Raw genomic sequence first — 18,367 nt, 5'->3', positions numbered from 1 at the left:
GGATGGAAACTAATCAAGGAGAGAAGCAATCTAGAACTAAGAAGAACTTTCCTGACAGTTAGAACAATTAACCAGTGGAACAACTTGCCTCCAGAAGTAGTGAATTCTCCAACACTGGACATTTTGAAGAAGAGATTGGACAACCATTTATCTGAAATGATATATGGTTTCCTGTCTGAGCAGGGGATTGGACTAGGAGCCTGAGTGGCGTAAGAGGCTAATGCCTCCTACTAAGGCATCATTTAACATCCAGCTGCCTGCAATTACGGCGAGTTCAATTCTCACCAGGCTCAAGGTCGACTCAGCCTTCCATCCTTTCTAAGGTGGGTAAAATGAGGACCCAGTTTGTGGGGACAATAAGCTGACTTTGTATAAAATATACAAAAGTATGAAGGCTATTGCTTAATGCATTGTAAGCCGCCCTGAGTCTCCGGAGAAGGGCAGCATATAAAAATAAATAAATAAATAAAAAATTAGAAGACCTTCAAGGTCCCTTCCAACTCCTATTCTATTCTATTCTATTCTATTCTATTCTATTCTATTCTATTCTATTCTATTCTATTCTATTCTATTCTATTCTTCTGCTTTATCGTCTTCATCTTCTCCTTCTCTTCTTCCTCCTCCTTAAAGAAAAGTTCTGAAGAATTTAAATACTTGCACTCACTTTTATATTAATTGGATTGGTTTTTTGTAATTATGTGGTTATTCTTTTATGAGCTATTTACAGACAGCACAGATGGTGCAAAATGAAGATGAAGGAGGTTAACTTGTACCTGCTTATAAAGTTTCTCAATGTCTTCCAGTCGGTCACTTATCTCTAGCCAGAGTTTGGATGAATATTCCTGTATTTTTTCCTCATACTGCATTTTCAGAATATTTTTATACATTGCAAAGTCATCACAGAGGGAGTATGTAAACTAAAAATTCAAAAAAAGATAAATGTTATATAAATTCAAAATTTCTTTTGGAACTGTTATGATTACAAAAGGTGGTTACTGACTATGGTGGATTTTTTAAAGTTTGGTTTCACTTTCTGTCTCAATGTTTTGTGGGTAGTTGAAAGTAAAGAAGAAATAATAAGAAAGCTGATCAGAAATGCAATGTAAATATCAGGGAAGCAAAGATCTTTGCAAATATTGAAGCATAATGATGACTATAGACATACAGTATGAATTCCATACAGATTTTATAGGAGAATTAGCCTTCATATAAACAAGGGCAATTAATCACATAGACTGCAACAATTCAACTCAATGCAATTCAATGAACTCTCTAACTTCAAACTGGAGGCTGATAATAAAACAAAGCAAGGTAAAAAAGCACAATAAAGATAAAAAGAGAATATCTGAAAAATGGTAATTAAAGTTACCTCTAGTAAAATTCTTGTCATTGCTGTAGACTGTTTCAGATCTCCTACTTCACTTATCTCAGTTTGAGTGGCATGATCAGAGATGACAAAACCTATTTTTAGGTCCTCTGAAATACAAGGCCTGAAGATTTTTAAAATAAAAAAAAAAGTAGTTATTTTAAACAGCAGAGAAGCTTTGCCTAATAGAAATTAGCATTTCAATTTACAAAACGATCCATTTCTGGTTTAGTTATATATCTTCAGTGTTATAAACATAACTGGGATGGAATTAATGCCCATATTTTTTGAAGCAAGCCTATTTATAGTTCCTTGGTTTTCAACTTGAATACAGTGCTTTTGGGTGATTGATTTTGTACTTAGTTTTTATTATTCTGCAGTGGAATGTTATAATTATCTCATTTAGAAGATGGTATAGCTAGGAACTACGAAATGTAAAGAGCTCTTTACACAATCAGAACTTTTATTCTTAATAGTGTAAGTAAGTAAGCTTTTTATTGCGGTCAGAGACCAAATTAAAATACACATAGAAGGGGAGTATATTTTACAAATATAGATAGATCATGAGTCAGTACACCATCTACTGCCTCAGATTTAATAGTGATATGAAGTGACTTGCCATTTCATTTTCTTCCTAAGGTTTTTTTTTTTTTAAGTTTCCCAGTCTAGCTTCTGGGATTTCTTAAGCATTTTGGCCAAATGTTAACCAAGTCTAATTATCTTTTGGCTGTGTGCTGCCATCTGATGGGCATTATATAGAGAAACAGATATGAAGATGTCTAAAGGAAATTCCAGATTTAATTCAGGGCATTTCTTAAAACAGCAGATGATATGGAAAATCTGCACTTGAAATCTAGATAACTGTATCCAGTACAGTTTGCCCATCTGACCTATGAATGTGTAACTGTCTGACCAGGTAATTTGCATAATGCTCTGTTCCAATACAAACCCATTTCAAATTAACAAACAGAGCAGTAGTGGGTTTCAAAATTTTTTACTAACAGTTCTGTGGATGTGGCTTGGTGGGCATGGCTTGGTGGGCGTGACAGGGGAAGCATACTGCAAAATCCTCATTCCCTCCCCACTCCTGGGGAAGGTTACTTCAAAATCCTCATTCCCTCCCCACTCCACTAACCTACTCTGGGAAGGAATCAAACTCCCCCCTCTTCATTTCCCCAAATAAAATATTACTCATAAGAAAAGACTCCCAGAAAAGCATGGAAAAATCAAGCTGCTAACAAAGGAACCTGCCTGAGGCTCATTCCACATTCCTTCCAGCTGCATAAAGGAAATTTTGTAAGAAGAAAACAGCTACCAGTGCTTAGAGATAATAGAAAGTGGAAGCTGGAAGTTTGGCTCCATTTACAAGCAGGTAGAAAACTCATTCAAGACAGGATATTTCACAAGGGAAATCACCCAAACCTTTTTAGAAATACAAAGCCCATGTTGCACAAACCCCAAAACTTCAAAAACATAGAACTATATAAGAATCCCTCCTCTTATCCAGTTTGTTGTTCAGCTGACCCAGAAACGAACTGCTGAATGTCACTTCGTTTCTGTAAGTAAAAATCTCCTTCCAGCAGGTGCTTGGCTTGTCAATTTAAAGCAACTTAAAGTTGTCTTGGTTTTTGTTTTTTCTTCTTCTTCTTCTTTGCCAAGCGATCTCCCAGCTGAAAAGCGAGGCCTGATTTTTTCCTTCTAGCCGATCAGATCGGAGAGTGGGAGGCAGCGAATAGATTGGGGGCGGGCCAGGCAGAGGTGGTATTTACCAGTTCTCTGAACTACTCAAAATTTCCACTACTGTTTCGCAAGAACCGGTCAGAACTGACTGAAACCCACCTCTGAAACAGAGATAAATGATGTAACAAATAATTCAACAAAGAACAGCAACAAAAAACAAGGATGCAGGATAAACCCCAAAACTTAAATTTAATTCCTTTCAATCAGGCTCAGCCCATAGCTCTTCCCCAATTGTATAAGACCCATGTACTCAACATACCTATCTCACAATACCCAAGAGAAACTCTTTCCTCTTATAAACTAGAGTCCCATTGTTCATGCATCTCTAGCCTATTCTACGTAATGTTCTCTGAACCCCATCCCTTAGCCTTTCTCTTTCTGGTTGTGTCCATACAACATGTTTTTCTAGGTGTAATTACTACAATTTATTCATTTCAGTTTTCTGGGTTCCCAGTGAATGAATGAATCTAAACCGAGGAGCTAGGATTGGCCAACGTAATAGACCAAAATGTGGTTGACTAATTCATAGTTGTGGGATTTGTAAACATAGATTCTATGTACGTAGCCAACCAGCCCACTTAGATATGTCAATGTGTCATCTTCAGCACTCCAATAGTTTCTATCTGATGTCATATCTATCCATTGCCTGGTTTTGCAAAAGCAGATCATACAACCAAGCCAATACATAATAAATATTCTAATTCCAGCATATCTAGTATTAGGTCTACTTAGACATAATAATCCCATATCAAAGAAGAACACTAAATACTTATCTAAGCCTCTGTGTAAGACAATATGTATATTATACATACAGGTTTTAAAATACAATATAACCATGACAAGTTTTCTTTCTTTCTGTCTATGATATGAGAGCCATATCATATACTGTAGTTAAAATTCTTACAATTTGAGTGAAATAGTTGACTGCTATCCAATGAGGTGATCCACAGATCTGCAGCTTTTTAAGGAAGAAACCTAAATCTGGAGAGACTCTATCTATTGTGGCGAGGTAAAAACCAGGAGGAAAACTGTCCTTTTCAACTATTTGTGAGAGTTAGAATCTCTACTGTGTTTTACATGATTGGTGTTGCTCTGAATCCTGATTCTTAGCTAAATGATTAATTAATCTTGGTTTACAATTCTTGTCTCTTTCCACTCAGAGTTTGTGGCTCAGTCATAAAAATAAGTAATTTCTGCATATTAAAGATTCATGATTTGTGTGTGTGTGTGTGTGTGTGTGTGTGTGTGTGTGAGAGAGAGAGAGAGAGAGAGAGAGAGAGAGAGAGAGAGAGAGAGAGAGAGAGAGAGAGAGAGAGAGAGGGAGAGAAACTATAGCGTGTAGAGTAGGGGTGTCAAACTCGCAGTGTCACATTGTCATAACATGACATATCTCAACTTTTTTCCCTTCGCTAAACCGGGGGGTGGGGGTGGCCAGTGCATGATGCATCGGACCCATCCCACAGATTGCAAGTTTGACACCTCTGATGTAGAGAATAAGCAGTAAACTTTTTGGTAGCCTTAGCATAGGCGGCTTTTAGATCAAAATATGCCTTATTTTGTAGCCATAGAGTCACACTACAAAATGTGGGGAAAGCTAGGATAATACCTAAAATTAAATTTAGTTCAGATTGATTGAATGCGGTTTATATTGGCTTCTTATGTACTTAGTAGCTTCCATCTTCAGTTATATTAGACTTTTCAAGTTGATAGATTTAGAGAGACTTTTGGGGGCCATATGTTGGCTGACACTGGATTAAATAATTTAACTATCTTGTGCCTTCAAGTAGTTCTCTAAAGAGTCTGCACTCTAAGCTAACTGCGTATACATGATTCATCATATTGACATTTTCAGCCTATAACAGCATAAAACACTCTTCAGACGTATTTAGGAAAGGTTTGTTGCTTCCTTAATGCCCATTGTCAATTTATTTGACAAGCCAGTTATTTTCTTTAGCAAGGTCTTGTGGGGACAGCTTGTAATGTCTAGATATCTTGAAGGTGGAAACTATCCAAAGATTTCCTGGCTTTGGCAGTTTTGACAAACAGATGCACACAGTGATTGCTTAGTCTTCTGACCATCAAATCAGACTGAGTCAACATGTACGTCACCCAGGCTAAACTTAGCTCATTCAGAAAGGGAACTCTTAATGCAAAACTATATTAAGAAACATGATAATGCCATTCTTAAAATGTCTTAAAATGACTCCTTGCCATAATCGCTCCTAGTTTGCGTTATACAAGTGACTCCCTGTGAGTGAATTTGTGCCATATTTCAAACTCTTCCAATGGGAACATGAAAATATTCACTTGCAGGACAGTGGTGGGTTTCAAAATATTTTACTACCAGTTCTGTGGGCGTGGCTTGGTGGGCGTGGCATGGCTTGGTGGGTGTGGCTTGGTGGACATGGCACGGGAAAGATACTGTAAAATCTCCATTCCCTCCCGATCAGCTGGGACTTGGGAGGCAGAGAATAGATGGGGGCGGGGCCAGTCAGAGGTGGTATTTACCGGTTCTTCGAACTACACAAAATTTCCACTACCGGTTCTCCACAACTGGTCAGAAGCTGCTGAAACTCACCTCCGTTGCAGGAGCAGGGAGGATAAAAACCTTTCCTGGTTCTGAATGTGACCCCAGAGATACAACTGAATTTTAAGAGTCCATATGGACAGGGTGGCCTATGAATGTTGTATTGCCAATAAATAAATAAGCTAACCATCAACCATCTGTGAGAGTTATTTCTCACACTAGTGGGAATAATATAATAGTCAAACTATTCTTCAAAGCATCTGAGGGTAGAACAAGAAGCAATGGGTGGAAACTAATCAAGGAGAGAAGCAACCTAGAACTAAGGAGAAATTTCCTGACAGTTAGAACAATTAATAAGTGGAACAACTTGGCTGAAGAAGTTGTGAATGCTCCAACACTGGAATTTTTTAAGAAGATGTTGGATAACTATTTGTCTGAAGTGGTGTAGGGTTTCCTGCCTGGGCAGGGGGTTGGACTAGAAGATCTCCAAGGTCCCTTCCAACTCTGTTATTCTATTCTATTCTATTCTATTCTATTCTATTCTATTCTATTCTATTCTATTCTATTCTATTCTATTCTATTAACAGTAAACAGATGCAGACAGCCCTCATTCCTAAAGAGGCAAGCTTCCAGTCCTCTACAAATCTCTAAAAACTGAAAGAGGTGAAAAAGAGTTGCATATACTGTACATCGGTATCTCATTCAGAAATAAAATATTAATGGAAATTCTCATGTTGCAACCATAATCTTCCTTCTAATAAATGCTACTAAAGAAAGTTTTTAGAGACTTGTTCCATAAATTAACTATTAACTGTAGGCAGGCTGGCATCATCCTCAACTGGATACAATACACAACTGGACAAGCTAACTGTAGTATATTTCCATCTACATTTTCAGCATTGATGGGCAAAGCTAATGACCCAATGTCACAATTTGTTTGCTTGTTCACCGAAGTTTTTAGTATCAGATTTGCTGGGTACAGATAATGTAGCTAAGCATTCTATTCTCACAAGAACCAAGTAAAATCCCTTTGGGAAGCTCCAAAGCAGGACATGAATATAAGAATTCTGTCCTCCTTTCTAGCAATTGATACTCAATGATGTGTAGCTTTTCTAGCATCTTTTAATCAACGTTTCAGTGAAGTAACAAGTTTCATATTATTTTAGTGACATCTGGTCTAGGGATTTAGGAATATATCATAGGACAGAGGATGTTCAATGATATATTTGCTTTGATTTTGGGAGTTTTTAAGCCATCAGGACTAGCAGGGATCTGATCTAAACCTATTTTAACATAATCCACATTGGTCCTAACACTGTGATAGTTTATTTCACAGATCAGGAGTCCCCAATCTTTTGTAAGTGGGGAGGGGGGCTTGCCCTTCACAATGTCCTACCTGTCAATGACTACTTCAATTTCAACCACAACAATACACAAGCAAATAATAGATACAAACTCAAGGTAAACTGCTCCAAACTCGATTGCAGAAAATATGACTTCAGTAACAGAGTGGTCAATGCCTGGAATGCACTATCTGACTCTGTGGTTTCTTCCCCAAACCCCCAAAATTTTAACCTTAGACTGTCTACTGTTGACCTCACCCCATTCCTGAGAGGTCAGTAAGGGGCGTGCATAAGTGCACCAGTGTGCCTACCGTCCCTGTCCTAATATTCCTTTTTACTCTTAATCTTTTCATTTATTCAAATTATGTTTATACTTTTACCTGTTATCTTATATATGCTTGACAAATAAATAAATAAAATAATATGCCCATACGGGACATAAAGTGTTACAAAGCACTGATTTACCAGAATATTACCTGCCTCTTCCTATAGTATCCCCAGTGTAGGGTATTGTCTATTACCCTTACTTGACTTTGTTCTCTTTTTGGCTCAGGGGCAAAATTCCCGACCAAACATTTTTGTTTATTTTCCCCCCAAGAATATTCTAAGGGGGGCAAAGTTATCTTTAATTCTAAGGCTCGTGTAAAATAAAACTACAGGAAAATAAAAAGCTGTTTCAAGAAAAATCAAAGTATTTTTCAACTAATCCTGTTCTTTTTAATTTGAAAGGCCTTCCTTGTATCCCAACCCTTATTAATTCATCTTTTAATAGGTAAATGCAAAAATTTCAATTCAGGGAGCTTACATATCCCAGGATGTGGCTTTCAATTACATGTATAACACTGCCTCCTGGTCATCTAAGAGAATAATCTTTCCTCTCTTGGAAGTGAACTATTTTAAAATAATAGCATTTAAAAACAAAACAATATCTAAAAGCATCTATGACAGTAGTGAAATCCAAATTTTTTACTACCGGTTCTGTGGGTGTGGCTTGGTGGGTGTGGTGTGGTGTGGCTTGGTGGGCCTGGCTTGGTGGGCATGGCAGGGGAAGGATACTGCAAAATCTCCATTCCCACCCCACTCCAGGGGAAGGATACTGCAAAATCCCCATTCCCTCCCCACTCCTGGGGGAAGGATCCTACAAAATCTCCATTCTCACCCACTCTGGGGCCAGCCAGAAATGGTATTTGCCGGTTCTCCGAACTGCTCAAAATTTCCGCTACCGGTTCTCCAGAACCTGTCAGAACCTGCTGGATTTCACCCCTGATCTATGGATATTCTAGTCATCCAGGTCATCTCAAAAGTGCTTTTTCAAGAGGCAACTGAACTTTGTTTTTTCTTGAAGATTCTTATCCGGTCATCAGTCCTGACTAGATGGTGGTAGGGATGAAAGGATCACCCCAGGGTGAGAAATCTTTCTGACAGAGCTTCCTCAAACAGAAAAGAATGTTTTATCCAAAGGACTGGATTTTGCAGACTAGAACACTAGAACAGCTACCAATCATAGATCTAATCATAACCACAGAATCAGCCATCAGGAACAATAAACTTGCAGAACCAGAACCAGAACAACTAAGGGTGAATTAAAGATATCTTCAGCCAGGTGTGGGTTTCACATATTGTTGCCACTGTTTTGCTGCATGCGCGCACATGCGCCCAGCCTTCAGCATGCTCGCTGTGCATGTGCCTTCCGCGCATTCACCCGGCCTTCCGTATATACTCTTTGCTCGCACACATGCACACCTTCTGCGCATGCACCCTCCCTTGTAAACGTGGCTAAATAGGACGGCATTACATCTGGGTGGGAGGGCAGACCCACCTGCAGTCGCTGCTACCGGTTCACCCAAACCAGTGCGAACCGGCTGAATACCACCTTTTTCTGCAACCCTCACCAATGTCAAAACACCTCCCTCCAAACTCACAATTCAAGAAAGGACAGCAGTGATATCCCTAGGAAGATCACCAAACATCATCATATTGTCAGTTGATAAAGGAAGATGCACATCTTCCTTTATCAACTGTATTATTCTGTGTTATTCTGAACACAGATGATTATAATGCCAAGGTAAACAGTTTTCTGAAGGATTCTGCTATATATGAAACTTTGAAGAGAAATACTACCAGCAGTTATAAGAAATAGGTCATCGATTTCCTGCAACCACTACTGAAAAACAATGCTATTGACAAACTACAATACTATTGTACTGAGGCTATCCTGGGGAAGCCGCTCCATACATATATAGATCCCCCAAAATCCATAAAGAGGGAACATTCACCATAAAGAGGGAACATTCAACTCCATCACCGACAACATCTAGCCACCTCATTGGCTCCTTTGGTCAGCACTATCACTTGTCAGCAAAGTTTGGAAACTAAAGCTAGATCCAGATGAGACTATGGCTTCTTATGATGTGACTTCACTGCTTACTTGCAATCCAAAAACTGAAACTGTCACAGTAGGGAAGAAATGATTGCTACAAGACAGGACATTAGGCAATAGAACCAACCTAAGCCCAGATCACATATGTGCCATGTTGGACCTCTGCTTGACCACTACCCATTTTAAATACAATGAAAGTTTCTACAGACAAAAACATACCTGAGCCATCGGTTCACCTGTGTCCCCCACTGGGGCCAATTTCTAGAGAAGCCCTAAGCTCCTTCCACCCATTCACTGGTATACAGTAGGTACCGTGTTTCCCAAAAAATAAGACCGGGTCTTATATATATTTTTTTACTAAAAGACCCATTAGTTTTGGGGAAAGTCTTATTTTGCAGCCACCTGCCCACTTCCTCCCACCATTTGCTTGCCCACAGCCGCAACGGCTTGCAGGATTTCCCAGGGCAGACACACTTTTTGCCCAGATGAAGAAATGATGGAGACTTGAAGCTTCAGAGAAATAATAGAGATTCAAAGCTTTGTCTGCTTGCACATGTGATGCTTTGAAACAGAGCTAATCCGTTTAAAAGTGCCCAACTTGCAAGCCAACGAAGCTTCACCTCCCTTTGGGTAAAAAGTGTTTGGGAGTCTATGGAGTGCTTGGGTCTGTTCCCAAGCACCCCATAAAGCATTTTTCACCTGGACAGAGAAATGACAGAGACTTGAAGCTAATCGCTCCATTTCAAAGTGCCCCATTGCAAACAGACAAAGCTTTGTCTCCCCTCTGGAGCAGGGGTGGGTTCTACTTACCTTTACTACCAGTTTGCAATGGGAGCGTGTGTGCTTCTGCGCGTGCACATATTGTCCATTGTAACATCCAAGCAGTTGGGTAGAGCCTCCCACCACTTTTTCTACCGGTTTGCAAGAACTGGACAGAACCGGGAGCAACCCACTACTGGAATGGAGCAATCTGGATGATTTGAAAGAGAGCAAATCACTCCGCTCCCAAGCATCCCATAGGCACCCAAACAGTTTTTGCCCAGATGGAGAAATGACAGAGACTTGAGGCTTTGTTTGCATGTAAATGGGACACTTTGAAACAAAGCTAATCACTCCATTTCAAAGTGCCTCATTTGCAAGCAGACGAAGCTTCATCTCCCTCTGGGCGAAAAATATCCGGTACCTATTGGGCACTTGGGAATGGAGCAATTTGCACCCATTGGCACAGAAACACTTCACCTGGATAGAGAAATGACAGAGACTTGAAGCTTTGTCTGCCTGCAAATGGGACACTTTGAAATGGAATGATTAGCTCCATTTCAAAGTGCCCCTTTTGCAGGCAGACAAAGCTTTGTCTCTCTCTGGGCAAAAAGTGTGCAGCAAGCCAGGTGGAGGCAAAGGTACGGGGGGAGGCCGGCAATGCCAATACACCGCCACTCCATCCCACCATCTCTTGGCTTGCCTGCAGCCACACTGAGCAGGCACTCATGTGGGGCATCAGGATTGTCTGCCTCCCCCGATATCTCTGCCTGCTGCCAGTGCCACCACACAAGACTCCTGTGAGCTTCCTGTGATCCAGGCAGCTGCACAGCAGGTCCAGATCCTCTGCCTCCTCCTGCCTCTGCCTCCACACAAAGGGCTGGTGAGCTGCGGCTGCTGTCGTCACCGTTGGTCTCTATGCACTCATTGCCTCTTATGCTAGCCATGCCCATCCCTCTGGGCTTAAAAATCCAGACTAGGTCTTATTTTCAGGGCTGGTCTTATTTTCAGGGCTGGTCTTATTTTCAGGAAAACATGGTATGTGGATGACACCTGGGTCAAGATTAAAACATAGGAAGTGAATCCTTCCGGTTGGCGCTGCGGCGAGCGGACAGGAAAATAACGGGGCTCCTTGGAGCCCCATGATAACCCTGTCTATTAAGCCACCACCGGCAGGTCTGCGGACCTACCCTGTCCTGGAGGGACAAGGGATTAGACAGGGACCCCTCGGACGGCCGAGAGGCACAGGCAGGTTCCTCGGGGCCGGAGGATTGCCCTCTGCATCGTCGTCGTCGAGAGCGGCTGCCATGGTGGCTGCCCCAAGGCTGTGGCAACCAGGACAAGCAAAGTGCAGGAAGAGATGCAGGAGCAAGGTGTTTGAATGCCGGGGAGTAGGATTAGCCCAGGTGGGAACAGCCTTCAAATAATTGATTACTAACAATGCCCTGGCCCTAATAGCAGCTAAGAACTACTTGGGCAAAGAATTCAAAGCAACTAACAAAGAGAAGACCCATTAAAGGACAATAGTACTTATTGACTGCTTTTGGAATCAATGTTCCTTTGGATGGATTAAACTTGATATTTTCCTGGTCTTTAATAAGAATGGATTATCTTTGAAGAGGAAGAAGGAGAAGAGGAAATAAGTAGAATGTCTTTTTAAAGCTATCAGAAATAACAAGCGGAGGAAGTTAAAATGGTTGCCTGCTGAGAAGTGAAAGTGCAAACTGCAAACTGTGGATTGCTTGCTATTTAAAGAAGAAATTTTGTATCTTGTTTCCCAAATTGGATTACTTTGAAGAAAAACTAAGAAGACTTGATTTTAGATGTACTTAATCTGTTTTTGGACTACTTATGGACAGTTGGAAAGAAGAAATTAATTGGAACAACTGCTGATTAATGGCGCTGTAACAAAAGGGAAGGGCGGAGCGACAGAAGAAGACATGATGGTACCATATGTGGAATACAAAAGAACTAAACCCTTTAGTCTTTATAACCTTATTGATATTGGAACTGAAAAGAAAAAAAAAGTATGGACAGATTGGAGAAAGGGAAAAATTGGAATAGATTGGACAGCAAGATGAGAAAAGTACTACAGTTTGATTAATATGGATGTAAATGTTTTCTATGTAATTGAGGTCTAAACAATGTAAGGAGGAGACTTCCTATTTCTTCTTTCTCTCTCTCTCTTATTTTCTCTTTCCTTTCTTTATTACTCTTACTTTATTCCTCTCTTTTTTTTCTCTTTCTTTTTTTGAATTTTTCTTTTTGATTTCTTTTGTTATATTTTTATTCCTTTTTTCTTCTCCCTTTCTCTTTCCTTTTTTGACTTTTCATTATTATTATTGAGAGAAGTGATTTTTAAGGTGGGGAAAATGTGATAATAGAAAAATTATAAGAAATATGAAGATTATAAATGAATTTTTGATTACTAATAAGAATTGCTGATGGATTTAATGAATATAGAAAATTGTTTCTCTAAAATGGTTTAAAATATTGTCCTTTATAGAAAATAAGAAAACATGAATGAAGCTTTGAATATTAGCAGGAATTGTTTATAGACTTTATGATTATTTTTAAAGCAGGAAATGTCATTATAGAAAAATTATAAAAATGTGAAGACTTTGAAAGAAAATTTTTAAATATTAATAAGAGTTCTAATGGTTACAGAAAATTGATTTGAAAGTGGTTTAAAATGTCATTTTTTCATAGTAAATAAGAGAATGGAAATGAATTTTTGAATATTAATAAGACTTGTTTTTAGATTTTATAACTTTGGTAAATTAGTGTTTCAAAATGGTTCAAAATGTTGCTTTACATAGAAAAACAAGAAACAAATAGGAAATGGGAGAAATTTAAATAAAATTAATAGTTTAAGAGAGAGTAGGAGAGAAGATATATATTACAATGCATTATTATTTTAAATTGGTAAGGAAGTATGATTTTGGTGATCAGATGATTAAAGCTAAATTGTGAATTAGTCAAATATAAGGTTAGGAGTGGAAGAAAGCATCCCTGGAGAACAGCTGATTAGTCTGTGAACCAGCCAAAAATAAACTTAGGAAGAGTGGAGGAGATAATGCTGGAGAGCAGTTAGAGCCAAACTGTGAACCAGTTAAATATAAGGTAAGGAGCAGAGGAAAGCATCCCTGGAAAACAGCTAACTATGCTGTGAACCAGCCAAAAATAAATTTAGCAGGAGAGGAGGAGACAACGCTGAGGAGCAGTTAAAGCCAAACTGTGAACCAGCTAAATGTAGGTTAGGAGTGGAAGGAAGCATCCCTGGAAAACAGCTGATTAAGCCGTTATCCAGCTAAAAATAAACCTAGGAGGAGTGGAGGACAAAATGTTGGAGAGCAGTTAAAACCAAATTGTGATCTAGCTAACAAATAAGGCTAGGAGTGGAGGAAAGCATCCCTGGAAACCAGCTAACCAAGCTGCAATCCAGCCAAAAATAAACCTAGGAGGAGTGAAGGAGATATTTCTGAAAACAGTTACAGCCAAATTGATAGAAGTGGAGGAAAATATTGATGGGGAATAGCTATATAAGTTATGAACCATTTAAACATCAGAATTAGCTGTAATGGAGAAAAAACTTGTAATTAGCAAAAACAAAATATTTTGGGTATAATAAATTATAGGTGGAAATGTGGAATAAATTTTAAAGTGAATTGCTTTTGTCAGGTTTGCCTGATTCGCCAGTTGCGACCCTTTCTTGATCAGGATTCCATGTGCACAGTCACTCATGCCCTCGTCACCTCTCGCCTGGACTACTGCAACACTCTCTACATGGGGCTCCCCTTGAAGAGCACCCGGAGGCTCCAACTGGTCCAGAATGCAACCACGCAGGTAATTACGGGAGCTGCATGGCGCTCCCACATAACACCGCTCCTGCGCGAGCTGCACTGGCTCTCAGTGGTCTTCCAGGTGCGCTTCAAAGTATTGGTTACCACCTTTAAAGCACTCCATGGCATAGGACCTAGTTATCTTCGAGACCGCCTGTTGCTACCGACAACCTCCCATCGACCCGTGTGCTCCCACAGAGAGGGCCTCCTCGGGGTGCCATCAGCCAAACAATGTAGGCTGGTGACCCCCATGGGGAGGGCCTTCTCTGTGGGGGCACCTACCCTATGGAACCAGCTGCCCCCTGAAATAAGGAGAATTCAAGACCTCGGTGCCTTCCGCCGTGCTCTTAAAACTTTCTTTTTTCATCAAGCCGGGCTGGCTTAGCATATTTTTAAATTTTTAATTTTTAATTGGTTTGTCATTTTAAACTGGGCCCAAATTAATATATATTCTTTTAATTGTTCTTAATGTTTGTATTGTATGTTTTTATCTGGCTGTACACCGCCCTGAGTCCCTTGGGAGAAGGTGCGGTATATAAATTTGAAATAAAATAAAATAAAAATAAATAAATGTTTTTAAGAGAGGAGTAAAAATATAAGATTAAAACACAGGAAGTGGAAGCCTCCGCCAAATACGTCAACTCTGTGGACCATGTAGATTAAATTCACACGAGAAGATGCTCAGGAAAACTGTCTGGCTTTTCTGGACTGTGAAGTGCACATTAAGGAAGAAAGAAACCTTAACACTGAAGTTTACAGAAACCTCCCCACACACATAGATCAGTATTTACATTTTGATTCTCATCACCCACTGAGATACAAAATGGGAGTGATCAGAACCTTGCACCACTGGGCTGACAGTTTGCCAGCCAATAAAGAGGGAAAAGAAAAAACACGTCACGGAAACTGTCCAAATGTGTGGCTATCCCAACTGCACTTTTATCAAACCCAGAAAGAGATCCAGCAGAAGCTCCTCCATAGCAGTCAAAGAAGAGAACAAAAATGAAGCAATGTTGTCATTCCATACTTTGCAGGAATATCGGAAAAGATTAGGAGGATTTTCAACCAACACTACATACATACTCATTTCAAACTCAAGAATACACTAAGGCAGAAGCTTGTTCACCCCAAGGATAAAACACCCAGACAGAAATTGAGTAATGTAGTATATGCAAGATGGTGCAGTGAGACATGTGCAGATCTGTACATTGAAGAAACAACCACCTCACAAATCCATGGCATAACGTAGGAGAACAAATCTATCAGGACAAGATTCAGCAATTCATCTGTATTTGAAAGGCAAAGGTCACTTTTTTGAAGATAACAAAGTCCACGGATAGTCTGGATAGAAAGAACTATTGGTTTGAAAGAGGGGTGAAAGAGGCCATCTATGTTAGAATTGAAGAGCCCACCCTCAATAGAGAGGAGGGAATATGACACCACCTATCTTCTGTCTTCAACACAGTCCTTTCAGCAGTTCCAAGAAGATTCCACACACCATTGGCACTCTGATTCAGATGACCCTGAGGGCACAGATAAACCCCCATGTAGCCTCAACGGCTCTCAGAGAGAGTGCTAACAACCAGATGATTGCAAAGAAATATAATCTTTTCATCTTCCCTACCAGTGGTGGGTTGCCCCCACTTCGGACCAGTTCGCATGAACTGTAGTAAAACCGGTGGGAGGCTCTGCCCATCACCCCGGATGTCATAGGTGATCTGTGCATATGCAGAAGCTTGGCGTGTGCGCTCACTTTGTTCACGCATGCGTGCGATCCCATTGCAAACCGGTAGTAAAAGTAAGTAGAACCCACCCCTGTTCCCTACCATCCAATCAGAACTGATGAAACTTCTTGGATGAGAAGCAAAACATCTTCAAGAAAAAATAAAGTGTAGCTTCCTTTTGAAAAAAGCATCTCTGAGACAATATATAAAAAATGAAAAAATAGTCTTATCTCCCCTAGGACATGTACTTCCTAGTTTCATTTTGTGGAATCTAATGCAACTGGGCTGCCTTTTCCAAACCCAATTCTATCTGCCTCTGGGTTGGTTGCGTAGCAGTAATATTCATCTCCATTATTTAATAGCAGAAATTTGATTTACTTCATAAGTTGTTACACAGGGCCCAGCTACACAATGTATATAACTGTTTTAATATGGACTATGATGTAATAGCATACAGTAACTGTATACTTTCAGTAAAGTATTAAATATTTCTGTATATATAGGGCATATACTGTATGATTACCCATGATAACTAAAGGCATGTGAGTTGGCTCTATTTAAAAATGACTACTATCCTCTGGGAGGGTGATGATATGAAAGTTAAGAATGACCTCATTCAATGAGGTCATGTTCTGATGACTCCATTACACACATGTAATTTGTAGGTGCATTGTTTCTAAATGAATTGTCACTATCACATAACCTAAGTTATCTCATCAGATTTTTACCCAGATAATTTGAATACATTAGAGCTATATTATTTCTGACGACAGTTTCAGTTAATTATTCTAGGTAATTAATGAAGATTTTTCACCAAGTTTGACCTTGGGCTTTATTCTGCTTTAGCTTTGCCGTTTCCTCTATCACTCCTGCTTTTTTGGTTTCATGCTTTGGGCTTTTATAGTGTCATTATATGATGATTGTTTAAAGCCATTGTGGGCATATACCCACATCAGGAGATTGGAGTGGCAGAATATTTTATTTTAAAAAAGGTAAACTTGTTTGAAATGAAGTGTGTCTATATACTTCCCATCTGAAGAAGTCTTGAGTATCTAACCCATACCTCATACCTCCACCAGATGTTCTCCCTCCCTTTTATTCTTGTACTTTATTATGAATCCTCCCAAAATGCTCCCTGTAGCTGGTACAGCATTTTACCGGTAGTCATGTTCCAGTTCGTCTATACCACAAGGCAGAGTTAAAAGCTCTAGGATGTTTGGTGAGATGGTCAGCTTCTGGGTTGAGAACAGGGTAGAAGTCTGCTCAATGGTATTAAGATCTTTAAATTCTTTGGAGTGGTAGGCAGAAATAGGAAGTGTATGAGCTTTGGCCATCTTTCTTCCTCTTCTTGAGTCTTGGAAAGAACATTAGCAAGGAACCAATCATGGGTTACCATGGCAGCAATGTGGACATTCTGTATTTACTACTGTATTTCTTCTATTCCTTCTCGAACAAAAAAAGTAATTCTAGCTGGAGAAGACAATAAATATTGGAGGTATAAAGGGAGACAGGAAGAACACTGATGAAAGAACACAAAAGCCATTAACTGGTAAAAGAGACTGTAAATGAAATCTCAGCCCTGAAATAGTAAGCATAAGAAAAAGGTTTAGAATAACTTCACCTTTATTATGCACAGTATATGTAGACTTCAACTTAAACAACCACAGTTGGGACCAGACTTTTCACTGCTAAGCAAAGCAGTTGTTAAGTGAATTGCATCTGATTTTTCAACCTTTTTTTGTCACAGTTGTTAAATGAATAATTGCAGTTGTTAAGTGAATCATTGGCCATTAAGTGAATCCAGTTTTTCCCATTGACTTTGCTGATTGGAAATTTGCAGTGGCCAGGCTGCAAATGGAATTCACATGCCTCAGGACACTGTAGCCATTATAAATACATGCCAGTTGCCAGACATCCAAATTTTGATTGTGGCTATGGGAACAGGCTGCAACGGTTGTAAGTGTGAGGACTGGTCCTAAATATTTTTTTCAGTGCTGCTTTAATTTTGAACAGTCTCTGAATGAATGGCTATAAGTCAAGGGCTACCTATATAGCTGAGAGCAGAGAGGAAAATGGCAAGCTTTGAAAATTCTATTATTAACCCTACAAAAATAGAGTTCCAAATATGCTTCAGGAGTTTCTTTTCTGAATCCCTGACGGGCAGACAGAAAGAAGGGGATTATTGTACAGTGTGCTGAACAAAATACTCTTGATTCTACCCCATAGATTGTACCACTGTAAGGTCCTATAACCAAGGAGTTCTGGTAATGTTGTTTAGTCCCGGAATTTGCTGGTCATATTCTATTTTCATAATCATTTATGAATAGAGCAATCTGGAAAATTCTTCTTAAGTGAAAATAGCTTACTCAGTAATATGCTATTCTAATTCTTGATTGTAATGACCAGGTTATGGTGAAATAGTATACTATTGATTGATATTAATGATTGAAATGAACATTTAGGAATACATATTAGCCTGAAATGAACCATTTTCCTGTACGATCAAGACTGTCATTCACGATGGACATGCTTTTTTAAAAAAGCATAAGATAAAACTATATTAAGTTGCTATTTATGAATATAAATATGTTAGACTTGTTTGTAAATATATTACTTCATTGTTAAAAGCTCTGTTTGCTGACTCTGAAAATAGAATGTATACAGAGTTCTTGGTGAAGCACACCCA

General features: G+C 39.3%; 1 protein-coding gene across 1 annotated transcript in view; it reads right to left on the bottom strand.

Annotated features, from left to right (window-relative positions):
* Positions 1-17,081, bottom strand: part of C4H10orf67 (chromosome 4 C10orf67 homolog) — a 69,458-nt gene extending 52,377 nt beyond the window's left edge. The window contains exons 1-3 of the mRNA XM_034402210.3: positions 16,840-17,081; positions 1,370-1,490; positions 774-917 (exon numbers count right to left, since the gene is read on the bottom strand). Of these exons, the coding sequence (XP_034258101.1) occupies positions 774-917; positions 1,370-1,490; positions 16,840-17,015 (441 nt within the window). The 5' untranslated portion in view covers positions 17,016-17,081. The remainder of the gene's footprint in view (positions 1-773; positions 918-1,369; positions 1,491-16,839) is intronic.
* Between the last annotated feature and the right edge of the window lie 1,286 nt (positions 17,082-18,367).

The sequence above is a fragment of the Pantherophis guttatus genome, chromosome 4, assembly GCF_059756535.1.
Source record: "Pantherophis guttatus breed Tessera chromosome 4, ASM5975653v1, whole genome shotgun sequence".
NCBI lineage: Eukaryota > Metazoa > Chordata > Lepidosauria > Squamata > Colubridae > Pantherophis > Pantherophis guttatus.
This window is presented reverse-complemented; position numbering and strand designations above follow the sequence as displayed.